This window comes from Centruroides sculpturatus, unplaced genomic scaffold (genome assembly GCF_000671375.1).
Source record: "Centruroides sculpturatus isolate CEXI.00-Female unplaced genomic scaffold, Cexi_2.0 scaffold410, whole genome shotgun sequence".
Taxonomy (NCBI): Eukaryota; Metazoa; Arthropoda; class Arachnida; order Scorpiones; family Buthidae; genus Centruroides; species Centruroides sculpturatus.
The window spans coordinates 488941-505455 of record NW_019384648.1 but is presented as its reverse complement, the minus strand read 5'-3'; the positions used below and the strand labels follow the sequence as shown (position 1 = coordinate 505455).

General features: G+C 26.6%; 1 protein-coding gene across 1 annotated transcript in view; it reads left to right on the top strand.

Moving 5' to 3' along the window:
- Nucleotides 1-16515, top strand: part of LOC111626234 (phospholipid-transporting ATPase ID-like) — a 49093-nt gene that overhangs the window by 10729 nt on the left and 21849 nt on the right. The window contains 13 exon segments of the mRNA XM_023369542.1: nucleotides 2572-2630; nucleotides 2840-2953; nucleotides 3017-3115; nucleotides 3204-3338; nucleotides 3415-3485; nucleotides 3558-3640; nucleotides 3715-3962; nucleotides 7098-7309; nucleotides 7399-7654; nucleotides 7839-8001; nucleotides 8628-8691; nucleotides 10125-10251; nucleotides 10323-10442. Coding sequence (XP_023225310.1) covers nucleotides 2572-2630; nucleotides 2840-2953; nucleotides 3017-3115; nucleotides 3204-3338; nucleotides 3415-3485; nucleotides 3558-3640; nucleotides 3715-3962; nucleotides 7098-7309; nucleotides 7399-7654; nucleotides 7839-8001; nucleotides 8628-8691; nucleotides 10125-10251; nucleotides 10323-10442 — 1751 coding nt within the window.

Here is a 16515-nt window from a genome sequence, read left to right as displayed (position 1 = left end):
TTATACACACTTTCGTAAAAACTGGTGCGATTTGGACTACTTTTCCCTATAGATTTTTGAGTTATGCCATCAGAATTTTTGGTTTAAACAATAGATTTTCGTAACTTGTTTTCATATTTCTAACGTGATATTTTCAGTAACTGCTTGTAAAGCGATTGAAAGTTCAGTGTGTGCACATATATACAGCCAAACCTTTGAACAATGGCCACTGACGAAAACAAAAAAATGGCCGTCATTCGGAGGTGGTCGTTGTTTGGAGGTTTTGCATATATTTCAAAAGAAACTTTTCGGAAAAATGGCCGCCGTTTCGAGGTTGTCGTTATTAGAGGTTCGACTGGATGCTTGTTTGTGTATAATCTTCAATAGCAGCCACCTCTAAACAGTGTCATATATGTATACACACCCAACCTAACCGCAATCAAGTAGAACCACCTTACGACTGGTACAAATTTGTTGTTATTATTAAAAAATGCTGTATACGTATACTATATTATTTATATATATATTTTTGGTTATTGTATTATTTAATTTAAACTATTATCGGGAATAGAATAACAATGAATCTATAGGGGGAAAGAAAAATTCGATTTACGACTGCTCGCTTAACAACAATTTCCTAAGAACATTAAATCGTACCGTATTTTTATTAGAAACGCGACTATATTCTCACTGTATAATTGCTCATCATTACACTAATAAAATTTAATAAAAATACTCAGTAATAGGAAACTTAAAAAAAGAAATAGTATTTTTTTAAACCTTGTTTTAAGTTGTCACGTAATCGTCACATTTAATCTGTTTTTAAATTTAAAATATTCTAAATGCGTATAATTTAGTTAAGATTGCGTTTCTAGTACGTACTAAACGCATTAAGTAACGTTGTACGCCATTAATTTTGGTATGTTTTCATAAAAAGTGTCTAACAGATTTATGATTTCAAGGAGAATATCTTAATAAAACACTCAAATCTTTATTTCTGAAAAATCGATTATTAAACAATTTAAATAGTGTCGAACTTTTACAGTAAAACTTCTGTTAAAAGTCCACTTTAGAAGAAGAAAAGCATTTTATTAAATTCAGCAGACTTCAACAAGTGTCCGACATTCTTAATTTTGGTAATTGTAAGCAAATAGAGACCGTAATCCCTAACCGGAATCGTCTACTACTTTAATAAAACAGAGCCGCATCTAATCAAAAGAGCGTAAAAGTTATTGCATGGCGCCAGGGTTGTTTCATCATTCATTCTCCCACGAGATACCAGACAAACTGAAAGTTCCGTTAGAGCATCCAGGGCGTGGTTGATACAGCATTTCTATTTTGGCGCACGATGCCAGTTGCCAAGGTCTGATATAACAATCGAGTTAGGGGGTGGTCCGCATTGGAAATTTATCTTTCTCGCTCTCGCTCTGCTTCTCCCCTCTGAATTATCTAGAAAAATCACAGATTTTGTAATTTTAACATCAATCACGAATTATTTTTTTAACCGCTTAAGTTCACACTGGAATGGAAAGAACGGGGAGATGCCCTAATTCTGACTGATGGCTACGATACGTTTTGACGTTGCTACAAAAGAAAATAACTGAAAAATGACCATTAATGGCTCCACACGATAGATTATTGGATAGTTTTTTACACACAGAAACGTCGCCAGAAAATTAGACCTGTCTCGTTTTTGCTGATACAGCGAAAGAACAAAGGGTTTTTTTTTTCTTTTTGTGAAAATTATTGATAGTTTACTCAAAGATGATGCTACAAGTTTTAGTTTTAATTATAGTTTACTAGGTTTTACTAACCTTTTTTTTAAAACTAAAACTAGTTGGAGTAGTTTACGTTACGTTCTAATTAACGCCTCATAAAAGAAGTATACTACTTCTAAACGGCCCCTTTCACTAGACTTGATAATTTTTAATTGTGCTTCCCGGTTATTATCTAGTGTGATTTGTTTTCAGCTTTTCAACAGTCCAGCACGTTTGCAGCTGTATTATATTACAACGGACAAGGACTAATAACTGAACGACCTTGAAGTTGTACAGTACATACATCTCTTCCTGTACTTACTCTCCCCTGTGCTATATACATGGCTTCATCCCACACCTGTTGAGTTTACATGATCACCTGTCTGCAGATATAAACTTAGATCTTTTACAATGTTTTTTAATTAGAATTTAATTTTTAAAATAGGAAAGTTGTGTTTTAAATTAATTAATTATAAATTTTTAACTGCTGACTGTGAGTTAAAATGGGAAAAGGCATTTGTGTAATTTTTATAAACAGTTCATTGATACAGCTCCTCTTTGACCTCATTAACACTTACTACTTAAGACATATGGCACATCTGTCCTTCAAATTTGCTTGTTTGCACTTTTCTATTTTCATAAGGTTTAATCTGGTTTTGGTTTATTTATGGATCTATATATACTGTACATTCCTTTCATTATTATTTTTTTCATTTTTAGAGGGTCTTTGGGAATAGACATAATCCACTGGAGATATAAAAAATATATGCACATTTTTAAGAATAAATTGTAATTGTAATGCATTAAATTGAATATATGTAAATTTTTTATACAGAGACGGAAAGACACATCAGAGCAAATGATCCTGAATTCAACACGCAGTTTAAATATGCGGTAAGTTTCAAACACATTTCAAGTTTTTATGAGAATTAAGCTCATAAGTTATCTTGGTAAGTGATGTAATAAGTTACATTCAATTATTTCTCAGGCATAGTTTTCTTGTTTCTGTAATTTCCAAATTGTTAGATTTATTTAAATTATTTAAAATTTGTTAATAAAATAGAAACAAAATTGAATAATAATTTACACCTTAAACTTTCTAGAATAATTACATCAAGACATCCAAGTATACTTTCCTGACATTTATTCCTATGAATCTGTTTGAACAGTTTCAGAGGCTAGCCAACTTTTATTTTCTTTGCTTATTGGTTTTGCAGGTAATATTTGTTGTTTAAAACAAAGTTCAATAATATAAATCATTGATAAAAGTTATCTTTCAGCTTATACCTCAAATATCTTCCCTTACTCCAGTTACTACAGCAGTGCCTTTAATAGTGGTACTTTCACTGACAGCTCTGAAGGATGCTGTGGATGATATCGTAGGTTGCTATTTGTGTCATTTTAATAAATAATTTAGATGTTTTTCCCATGGTATTTCAGATCCTTTTTTTATACTGTCAAATTTAGCGTCGTCACCGCAGTGATAATCAGGTTAATAACAGGGTGTTACGGGTATTACGAAATGGGAAATTAGTTGATGAAAAGTGGTATAAAATACAAGTTGGGGACATTGTTAGAATGGAAAATAATCAGTTTATTCCAGTATGTCATTTAGTTTCCTTACTGAGATAATAAAATAATTCATTAAAATAAAAAACTATTTGTCATTTGTTTACAGGCAGATCTTTTATTACTTTCTACTAGTGAACCTAATGGTCTTTGTTACATAGAAACAGCAGAATTAGATGGGTGAGCATAATTTTTGGACACTAAAGATATTTATTTATTTTTATTTAATTGTGTAATTATTTATATTTATAGAGAAACAAATTTAAAATGTAGACAAGCTCTTTCAGAAACAGCTGAACTTTCAGAGTCTGAAAAAAATTTAGGAAGTTTCGATGGTGATAATTATAATTATAATTGAATCAGATTGGTAAAATGTTTAATTTTAATGTTTATATGAATTTTAAAATAGGAGAAATAAAATGTGAACCACCCAACAACAATTTGAATAAATTTGAGGGAAACTTGTTTTGGAAAGATCATCTTCATTCGTTAGATAATGATAAACTTCTGCTGCGAGGATGTGTGTTAAGGAACACTCGTTGGTGTTATGGTGTAGTTATCTTTGCCGGTAGAGATACAAAACTCATGCAGAACAGCGGTAAAACTATATTCAAGCGGACAAGTCTTGATCGTCTTCTAAACTGGTTAATCATTGGTGTAAGTGGTGTATCTATATATATTTTGAATGTTTTAAAATCTTACTGTTGAGCTTTTAATAAGTTTAATGATGGGATGTTAAATTGCTACATAAATTAAACATTGGAAAATCTAAAATTTAATTTGATTTTTGTAAATTTTAATGTTGTTCATATAAAATTGAATGAAATCTTTGAATATTTGAACTTTTATAATTGATATTAAGTCTGTTATGGAAGTTCAAATATATCTTAATCTAATGTTCTTAATTTTAAATGTATTCTTAATTTAAAATTAATTATCAAATCAATTATATTTTCAAGTATTAGTTATTTAATAATTAACTATCAAACAGTTAAATTATTAGCTCTTAAGTTACTGAAATCATTGAGAAAAGTAAAATATTATTCATATGAAATAAAGCATTACAAGTATACCTCAACTTACGTCATTTCGAGTTACATCGTTCCCGATTATACGTTGTTTGTCAAAAAAGAGTATGGAAAAATAAAAATTAAGTTTAAGTAATTTTATTCGACTTTACGTCTGTCCGCCACAAATATTGAAGTCGTAATATCACTAGAAAAACGTTTAAAGCACATAAAATCATATTAAAATATATACAAATATGTACTGTATTTACAGTACATGCATTCGTAAATTTAGATTACTTTTTTCTGTACTATATTAAAAACTAAAATTTATTTGTTTGTAAGCTTAAAATAGATCCTTATTAACCATATATTATTAAAAATGCATTAATAAATAAAATACAGAACTGGAATTGGTAATTTATGGTTTAGTTTAGTGACAAGTAGATTCAGAGACAAGTAAATTCGACTTACGTCACCTCTCCTGGAACCAATTACCAACGTAAGGTGAGGTATACCTGTAATTATTTATTGGAATTAAAGTATATTTGAGACCAATAAATGTCTGAGTTTTAGAGAAAATGAATATCTTGTTAAATATAATTGAATATTTATTGTGATAGCTAATAAATTTTAATAGAAATTTTCAGTGAAATAAATTTGAGTTAAATTTATAATGAGTAAATCATATGAAAAGTTAATGTACATGAATGATATAGCCAGCTATATAAATATTTTATTAGTGAGAGTTACTTATCAAATTCTGTTGCTTTTTATCACATTTTAATACACGTACTGTACAGTAATAAATTTTGACATATTTTTATCCATTTTTAAACTTTTAAATCTTTTAAAATCATTAGTCAGTTTAAATTGTATATCTACAGAATAGTGTTTATGGCATGTTCAAGTTTAGGGTTTTCTTAATTGTGTAATGATGACTCATCAGAAAATAAAATTAATGCAATTTTAATATAAATAATAGCTAAGTAGACAAATGAATATATTCTTTTTCATATTAGTGTCTAGAAATCTGTATTTATAAAGTCAATTTCTTGCTAATTTTAACTTGGGAAGAAAGTTTTCCTGAAATATAGATTATTCTCTCAGATAACTCATGCTTTACTCCCTCCTAGATCCAGAGATTATGTAGGAACAAAAAGACATATATTATCATTTGTTTTATTATTTAGATTATCTGATTAGATGAATTAAACAGTAAAGAGATAATGTATTTATTTCAGATTTATTCACAAAATTTACTTTTGTTTCATGATATAACATAATATATTTGCAAGTTTAACTCATATTAAACTTGCAAATATATTATGTTATATCATGTCAGTTTATTTAATTATTAAATAATAATAATTAAATAAACTGACATCATACAAAATTGGCTTGAATCAGTTTGCATTTTCCATATGTCACTCTTGTTTACAACATAAATGAAAAATGTTTTAGATAAATTTATAAGGAATTTGTAATTTCTTGTATTTTTATGTCAAGCATTATACCAATTAAAGTTCACAAAAACTTGTCTAATGATAACTGAATAGCTGAGTAAGTAACACCATCGGGCTATTTGTTCTGATGCGTTCAGATTAGAGCTTAGTTTGGATTGTCAGGAATTTCATGGATGGTTTGTCTTAGATGTATTAGCTCCATCTCCCAGTTACTTTCTTGAATTTGACTGAATTTATGATGGACATGAAAAAGGCCTCTTAGTGTCCACAAGGTATTATAATAATAATTGTCATGATGGCTATTCACAACTTATACATAAACAAATATATAGCGTATATATACATTAATTTAAACAAATATATAACATATATATACGCTATATATTTGTTTATGTATAAGTTGTGAATAGCCATCATGACAATTATTATTATAATACCTTGTGGACACTAAGAGGCCTTTTTCATGTCCATCATAAATTCAGTCAAATTCAAGAAAGTAACTGGGAGATGGAGCTAATACATCTAAGACAAACCATCCATGAAATTCCTGACAATCCAAACTAANCATTTTCTTTTATATATATTTCTTTTTTATTTTTGTATTGTCTTCTAATTGCATGTTTTCCTCTTCTATATAACTTGTTTACGGCCTTTTGTATTAAAAAAATATCTCAACTGGCATATATCCAATTTATTTCCATATTTGGCTGTTGATTCCAATTTGAAATAATAAAAATATTTTGGCTAATAAAAAATTCAGTTTAGGCTAGTTCTGTTTTAATTATAATCTTTAAACCATTTATGTTTTCATTAGGAAATCTGTTTAAATGAATTTTAATAAAAATTTTCAAATATGATTATACTTATTTCACAGTTGATAGATTTTAATAATAATGTCAAAACAGTATAATGCATACAGTACAGGTATTAGTTTCATAATGGTATATATTTATAGTAAAATGAAAGATTGGATGTAGGCATGCAAACCGTTTTTCCTTTTCCTTCTCAGAACATGATTAATAAACATGAGGTCTGTTGTAAATGGAAAAGTAGCATAAAATTTTAAAAATTTTCCTTAAATCTATAAACAGGATATAGTTATTAGATTGATATATACTTGTTGTCTGGTAATGTGAAGTTCTATGTCAAGAAATGGGATGTAAAAATGCATAATTACTCAGTTTTTTTAAAGTACTAGAATCAAAAATAAATTATTCATTGTCTGAAATCATAATTTTAAGTTAGATAAACAAAATACTAATTGAATTATAATATTTTTTTTAATTGAAAATTTTCTAACAAAATTTTTATTTTTATAGATTGTATTCTTCTTGTTTAGTATGTGTTTGTTCTGTACAATTGCCTGTGGTGTTTGGGAAACTGTTACTGGTAGACATTTTCGTATCTATTTACCTTGGGAGGATTTAGTTCCTAATAGAACTACAGAGGGGGCCACTGTTATTTCTGTTTTGGTTTTTTTCTCATATGCAATTGTATTAAACACTGTTGTACCCATATCGTTATATGTCAGGTAAAGTATGACTTTTTAAGTATTATTTGTTGCATACTTTGACAGTTCTAGTTTCTAATCAAAAATTAATGTTATAATTTGTTATACAGTGTAGAAATTATAAGATATTTGAATAGTCAGTGGATTAACTGGGATCAACAGATGTACTATGCACCCAATGATACTCCTGCCAGAGCCCATACGACCACATTAAATGAAGAATTAGGCCAGATAGAATATGTCTTCTCAGACAAAACTGGCACATTAACACAGAACATTATGACTTTTAACAAATGTTCAATTATGGGACATATGTATGGAGAAGTCCTTGATGAGGTAACAAAGGAACCTATAGAAATAACAGAGGTGATTATTTTTATATAAAATATTTTATTTATGATGAACTTGTTGTATTTTATACTACAATTACAGCCTTACATTGGATATCCAGAAAGATGTTTTGTATTAGATATTGCAAGTTCATATAAAAAAACTAAATTATTTGAGTATATTTAAAATATTTTACAATGCAAAAAAAATTTTATTTCAGAACACACCTTCCGTCGATTTTTCAGTAAATCCCCTGTATGAACCAAGCTTTAAGTTTTACGATAAAGCTCTGTTAGATGATGTAATGCATGGAGATAAACATGCCCATGAATTTTTTCTTCTTCTTGCATTATGTCACACAGTTATGTGTGAAGAGAAAGATGGTAATTTTTAATTTTATCATAAATGTTTGACAATGAACTAATCATTTTTTTGTAAATTTAGCCTTTGATTTAATAAACTGTTTTGAAGGTCACAGTTTTGTTTATAATAGCAAGGTAGTTAAGTTATTGTTTACTTAATTCCAGTTATTTATAAAGAATTGAAGACAATTTTTACCTTCAACTAATTCTGAGGATATTAATTAATCATTATCATTTTTCATACTGGAAAAACATCTCAAATTTTGTTTAATTTTTATATATTGAAAATCAGATTTTAAGTTTAAACTTCCTGTTAAACATTTCTATCTTCTTTAAAAAATTTAGCAATGTTAATTTTTGAAAGTTTATCCTTAATTTCTGGCCTGTTAAATTATTTATGAAGCTGTAATATAAGAAATTAAAGGAAACTTTTACTAAATTTCCTTATATGAAGTCTTTAAAGTTTAATTTCAAGGTTTTGTATTTCAATTTCAAGGAAAAATTTATTTATTTAAAGTGTTCAGTTTTAATTACATAAATAAATATTTTAACTTTTATAATTGGTTTCATTTTTTTGCCTTTGTAATATAATAATTATTTAATAAATATCATTAAGTTGTTAAATGATTCATTAATATTACAAACAGGACGTTTAGAATATCAAGCCCAATCTCCTGATGAAGCCGCACTTACTTCAGCAGCAAGAAATTTATAAACTGACATCATACAAAATTGGCTTGAATCAGTTTGCATTTTCCATATGTCACTCTTGTTTACAACATAAATGAAAAATGTTTTAGATAAATTTATAAGGAATTTGTAATTTCTTGTATTTTTATGTCAAGCATTATACCAATTAAAGTTCACAAAAACTTGTCTAATGATAACTGAATAGCTGAGTAAGTAACACCATCGGGCTATTTGTTCTGATGCGTTCAGATTAGAGCTTAGTTTGGATTGTCAGGAATTTCATGGATGGTTTGTCTTAGATGTATTAGCTCCATCTCCCAGTTACTTTCTTGAATTTGACTGAATTTATGATGGACATGAAAAAGGCCTCTTAGTGTCCACAAGGTATTATAATAATAATTGTCATGATGGCTATTCACAACTTATACATAAACAAATATATAGCGTATATATACATTAATTTAANCAAATACACACACACACACACACACACACACACACACAGCTAATATTTATTGTATTTTTGTATGCATTTTCCATGGTTTTTGTGTTTAAAAGACAAGGTGGTTGGCTATGGGCTATGCCAGTAGTTCTAAAAGTTATTAATCCAAGGACCACATCAAAACCAAGTCAGATGAACTCCAGTGCAAGTCAGACCATTTATACCCTTGTCCATTTCTTATAATGTGAATGTTGCCTTAGATAATGATGGATTGTGTGATACATAAATGTTTTCTCTGGCTAAACAATATAGAATTGCAATTTGAAAAAAATGTCTAGGTCAGTCAGTCTGAGATCACCTGGTGCAAACTAGAGTCAGGAAAACTGACTACTAGTAATGACTCCTGGGACAATTGACAACAAAAAAATTTTCAGTTGCAGTTTCAGTGTTTTTCCACTTAACCAATTTTATATAATTCTGGAATTTCTTTATTACTGAATAATATCCAATTTGGGATAAAACAATTTAATTGAAAATTATTTAAAAATGGCATGTAAAACGAGACTTCAAAAATTTATTCATAAGAATTAAAATTGCAAATAAATCCAAAAATTATCTAGGATTTGTTATTTTTGTCTTTTGGTCAATGTTAATCACATAAAGTGAATCAAGAAAACTCTTCCTGATTTTCAAAAGAAAAGATGAGCAACTGAAACTATGACTAAAAATTTTTGGGTGATCGGTTTTCTTGGGCGATCAATTACTGACAATTATTTTACTAGTTCTGACAGTCAGTCAGTGGCAGTCACAAATCATGTAAACTTGTGCATAAGGAGCAATGACTGTTCTATAGGCATGGAATATAGTGGAACAGTTTAGGTGATTTTTCATTCTAGCAACATTTTTGTGGATTATATGTTTGAAAATATGATATTTAAATTTAAGTTAAATATGAAGATAAATTTCAATTGTATTATTTGTTGAGCTAACATTAAACATTTAATTATTAAACTTTAATGCAATAATTTATTTTTCAGCATCGTACACCAAACAGTATTATTGTAGAAGTAATGGGACAGATAGAGCATTATGAACTATTAGCTATTTTGGATTTTAACAATTATCGTAAACGCATGTCTGTGAGTAATATTTAAAAATTTTTTCAATATAAATTATAAACCTTTCTTAATTTTCCTGTTAAACATTTCAGGTGATAATTAGAAAAAATGGAAAAATAAAATTATTCTGTAAAGGTGCTGATTCTGTGATATTTGAAAGACTCAATCCTGATAGTGCAGAAATCAAGTTAAAAACAATAGAACACTTGAATGTGAGTATTTAATATTTGTTTTTAAAATGTTTTATCCTAAATAATAAAACAAAATTTTTTTTCTATTTGATGAGTTGCATAATGTTGAGTTTTGAAATGTGACTAGGATTGAAATTTTACTACGTCATTGTTTTAGATATCAAGCTTATTTTTAATGATAATTTATAACTGATAATCATATTACTTGTGTCCTGTTTTCATTTTAAAAGTGATTTGTTGAAAATATTTCATAATGATGACAAATTTTGCACAAAAGTGAGCTTTATACTTTAAAATATTTGTTTTAATAATCTGAAAAGCTATAATTTTTGAAATATTTTTACATTCTATTGATATTAATCATTTTTTGTTTTGAAAACTTAATTTGTAAATTAGCTAATCTATAAAATTCTGCATATATTTATCATATGAGATGATTAGATAAGATATCTATCATTTGATTTTGATCATTCAAGATTTTGTAACTTTTTTTTTCTTTTTGAAAAGTGTCTCACTTTTAATTATTAGTCCTTAACATAATTTATAAAATTTATAGAATTATTTATGTCACTTTTCTTTTAGTTCAAAGGAATATATTATATTAAAATCAACATTTGTATTTGTATTTTTGGTATTCTTAGACTAATATTTCTGGTAGTTTATAAGGAAAATTTTCATAAAATCAATAGAGGTTGTTTTTCAGCTTTTTAATTTTACTATAAATCATTTTTAAATCTATAGTCATTATTTATGACTAAAAATTCAATTTAAAACAACATTCTAAAACATAATGAATCACAATTGATGTTTATTATGTAGATTTTCTTTTAGTTTCTAAAAACTACTTTGTTATAATATTTTTCAAATATGATCTTATTATGTATAATAGTTTAAAATAAGATGTTTGCAGAGAAAAATTTGCATTTTTTAAATGAGCAATCTTAATTATAAAAATTTTATAAAATCATTTTTTATTCATTCATTTTCTGTAGAACTATCTATGAATTGAAATGGCTAAAAAATATTCACTTGTTTTATGTGAACAAACATTGCTTCTATTTGTTCAGATAACTTTCCCGCACTATTTAAATGTTATCAAATATTTTTGAAACTGTAATAATTTGAGATAAAATCAGAATGTTGCATAACTTTATACATACTTTTTCTGATAAAGACAATTTGTAAAATAAAGTCATATGTATTTAAAAAATATATTGTGAATTATATGAAATTTTTTCTGAAACAGTGATTGCAGATATTTCAAAAGTGTTTTATAATAAAATCATACTTATAACAAATATTAAAAAAGTAATACATTACAACAAATATATTTTAATACAGTAGAGCGTCGATTTTCCGAAAGTCAATCATCCGAAACGTCAATCATCCGAAACAATTCCAGTTGGCAAATTTAAATTTTCGCTAGTGCTGTGGCGCTTCAATCTTTGACTATGTCTTGGGCTACTCAAATATTTTACGTTTTTGATACTAAATTAACATCTGAAGTATAATTTTTTATTGTTTTTATATTTTTCAATATATTTATTTTGTTTGTACAAAATAAAAAAATAATTTTTAACGATACAATAGTCTTTGTTAGGCTTAACATCGACGAAAATTCAACGCAAAGCGACACGCAACGGAGAAAAATTTCGAAATCGGATACGTTAAACTATTTTTTCGTACGTAAATCAGTTATCCGAAATATCAGTTATCCGGACAACCCCAGTCCCCAATTGATTCAGAAAATCGACGCTCTACTGTATTAATATTTTCATTATAGATATTGCTTAAAATTTTAAATAAAACAGAAATATATGGAAAAGTATTGTTTATTGGGTGCTTTAGATTATATATTTTTAATTTGTAAACCTTTACTTGTTTACAAATAAAGTTTACAAATTTTATAATTTATTGGTTTTTTACTTATTCAAGATTACAGATCCTCTTTCATATATAGGCTATTTATATAAAGCTCAATAAATTGCTTTATATACTTTATATGATTTTATAAAATAAACTCTAAGTAACTATCTTTCAATACTTGTTTTTGAATTGACATTTTGTAACTGTTGAAAAATGTACATATTTTTTTATAAATGTCTAGTAAGCAGAGAAATAAGACTCCCATTTCTGAAAGTTAAATTTTCAGCAAACTTAAGGTCAGTAGCAGAAAAGTTATTGTTGAAAGTTAAATTTTGATTTTTATGATAACTACAAAATTATTTCAAATATTTTTTGTTCAAATTAAAGAAATTTGATAATCATATTATTGTGCAAGCAAATACTAATTAAAAAAATATTATTTTATCTAAAACATAGTTTTAAAACAGCATCTCATCTGAAAAGCTATATCTGATTTATGAATATTTTTCACATTAATCATGGATGTTTGGGAAACTTCTTGCCTGCATGTGACATATTCAGTACAATGAAAATCATAGTTCTAAAAATATTTCCAAAATAAATTATATTTTTCATATTCAGTCATTCTTGTAAATAATGAACAAATTTTACTACAAACTTTAAATTCTGTTTAAAGTTTGTTTTTGTTATATGACTGATGATGGGAGAAATAAATTTCTAATACAAACTATAGTTTATCAAAAAGGAAATTGACTTTTGATGAATTGAGTACATATATATATCCTCAATCTTATGAAATTTTCATAAAAATTCTGGAAAAAATTAATTTTTTAAATATAGGATTATATATTTCAACAATTTAGGATTATTTTAGTTTAGATAATAAATTTTATGAATTGTGTCACTTACAAAAACAGAATAAAATCAGTATTTATTTTATAATAAAAATATCTTTGTGTGTGTGTGTGTATGTAAAATAAATACTTGCTTAGATTTTCTGTAATGCCATAAGAATTTTACTTTCTTGGCTATTATAATATAGCACATGAAAGTACTGTAAAGAGTCAAATTTGACTCTCTTGACATTGAGACCCCCAGAATCCGAAAAAGTCAAATGGAAAAAACTTTCCAGGGGTGGTTGTGTGTATGTGATGGCATTTATTTCATTTAATGTCTCAGGAATAGGGGTAAAGATTAAGAAACAAAATTTGGCTTGGTAACTTGGACATTGATGCTATTAAATTTTGGAGTACAGAACTCAATTTGGGATGGAGAGATAGAGGGGTGGTCATGTGTCATATATTGAGGTTAGACTTAATGAAAATTTTACTTGCTATTGGCATTTACAATATTTATAAAAACTTTCCCCTACTGTCAAAATTAAGTTGTTTTTAATAATAGTTATTAATATAAGAATTATTTTTAAAAAAAGCTCATGACATATGATGCCACATCCAATTTTAACTTTGAGTTAATATCTTAGTGTTTTTAACCTTAAATATTTTTTTAATGGAGAATTTTATCATAATTCAACAAAATTACTCTTTTTAAGCTTTTGTTATTATTTAAATTGTATATCCTAGTATAATTGAAAATTATTAGACTTCTTAATGGTCCCCTTAACTGTTGTTCAAGTGTGTGGAAAGTTGAACAAGAGCCCTTGTCAGCTTTTATGTATTTATGTGCAAAGTTTTACTTTTATACATATTTTCCTCATTTTTTTTTAATGAGAAATACTTTGTTATTTGATATCAATAGTTAAAATTATCTCTGTAAATTCTGGTGATTAGCAAATCAGACTAATTGATGATTCATTTTTTTTCCTTATGAGATTTGTAATAAATTTCATTGAAGAATTTGATCAGAATGAATTATTTTTCTGAATGGATAGATTTGTTGAATTAAAATATTTTATTAGTTTAAGAATAATTCTTTTTATTTTAGAAGACATCTATAATATCAACTATAAAATTTGTAAAATTATATAAGTGTAGAAAGTAGGAAAAAAATTGAAGTGTCATTAATTTTCATATAATAAAATTAGAAAAAAGGAATTAATGATATGATATTAATTAAACACACTATTTTGAATTATTTACTGTAATAAATTTGAACATTAAGAGTTATTCTGTTGACAAGATTCAGAGTTATGGTGCTTCTAGAATGCTTGTTTCTGGTCTTATAATTTTAGAACTGGCATTTTTTTTTAAAAATAAAATTTACCTTTATTTATTTATTTTTTTTACCTTTTTATAACTAATACTTTTTATGAAATAAAATTTTAGGACAGGTGTCAATTATAAACTGCATATTATATATACATACAGAGTAAACATTTTAGATATATAAGGCATTAAAATTAAATAAGACTATTATTTTTTTTTATCATAAATTACAGATAAACAGAAAATGTACATTTCCAATATGCATGAAATTTATTAAACTTAGACATTGGATAACCAGTATTTTGTTTAGATACAAAAAATGAAATTTTCATAACTAACAGTACAAAAGAAAAGTAATTATAATAAGGGAAAATATATCAAACTCATAAATTTTAAAATTATTATTCTATTGTGAAATAAAAGCTTGTTTTCAAATTATACAATTATTTTCTATATCCTCTGTACCATACATGAATTTAGAAAATGTTTATTTTAAATCACATGAAAAATATTTGTTTTATAAACATTTTAAATGTAATATTAAACTACAGTATATTTCTTCTATGATTTTATAAATTTATATATCATGTATAAATTATATGAAATCATATAATCATATATTTCAAAATTTTCATTGATATTTTTAAAATATAAATTATTTTGAATACTTTTTATTTTTATTGTATTTTTTCGTAATCAGATTGAAATTGTATTTTCTAAAAGGACATTTAGATCAAATTCTTATGTTACATGTTCTATGTAATACTTTTTTTGGTTGAATTTAACAATATACAATATCTAATAATTATTTAAGTTTAATAGTTTTGGACATGTTTATATTGAAATAAAAAGAAAAGGAAGAGAAGATTGTTTTCTTCATGATCAGGATTAAGTTTAGAGCTTTCTTTAACATAGAGCTTTAATTTGTTTCTAATAATTCTAGTATTATTGAATAATCACCATTAATCACCAACTAGTATTTTAAGTTACTAGTATTTTTAACTATATTTTATAGTTAAATAACTCACAAATAACCAATATTTTTGCTTTAGGTTTAAATTTTCCAACTCAAAGCACACACAATATTCACATCTTTAACTTGTAAGTTATTCTTAAATAGTTTAAAAACTATTTAAGAATAACTTACTATTTTTATATAATTGATAGATTATATAAAGTCATCCACCTCATTTATTTATCTTACAAATTATTACATATTACATTTATTTCTGTATTTGATTTTTTTCAACACAGCCATTTTCTCTATCAGTCTCAAGGACAGAGATCCTAGGTTCAAAATTTACCAAATCAGTACCTATTTATATTGTATTCTCAATCCATGCTTGCATTTTGTCTAAATACTCCAAAAGTACCTGTAATTTACTATTTGAAGAAGCATATAATTTCACAGGGTTCATAGCAAACATGGAAAACCCAGAAAACATGGAATTTTCATGAATTTGGAAAACAATTTTATTGAAATTGTTGTCCTATATTAATGATACATACTTTCATCCAAAATAATTGGCTAATTGGTGTATTGGGTATAAGAAGTTTCATTTTTTTGTAAAATATAGATTTTCAATTAATCTAACTTGAATATAAAGAGTGCATTTTGAAATAAGTTTTATTGGAAACTGAGTGTTCACTTTCTGAACAGAGTAGTTGGCTCATAGAACAGCACTTATTGAGTACTCAGTGAATGTCCATTAAAAACTACTACTATCTGTGGACGAGCTTTGCAATCTCTCTTCATAGAATGTTGCTGCCAGTGACTTGAGATGGGCCTTAATGTTGTTTTGAAGACTGTCATTAGTCTCGAACCTCTACCCTCCTAGCCACTTTTTCAATTCAGGGAAGAGGTGGAAGTTGCTCAGTGCTAAATTGAGGCTGTATGCCAGGTATTCAAAAAGTTTCTGTCGTAATTGCTGAAGTAGCTTTGGGTTACAGCAGCACTGTGAGGTTGGGCGTTGTCATGAATCAGAAGAACTCCAGAAGTCAGCATGCCTCTTCTTTTGTTCTAAATGGCTCTTTGCAGTCATCGTAAAGTTTTGCAATAAACA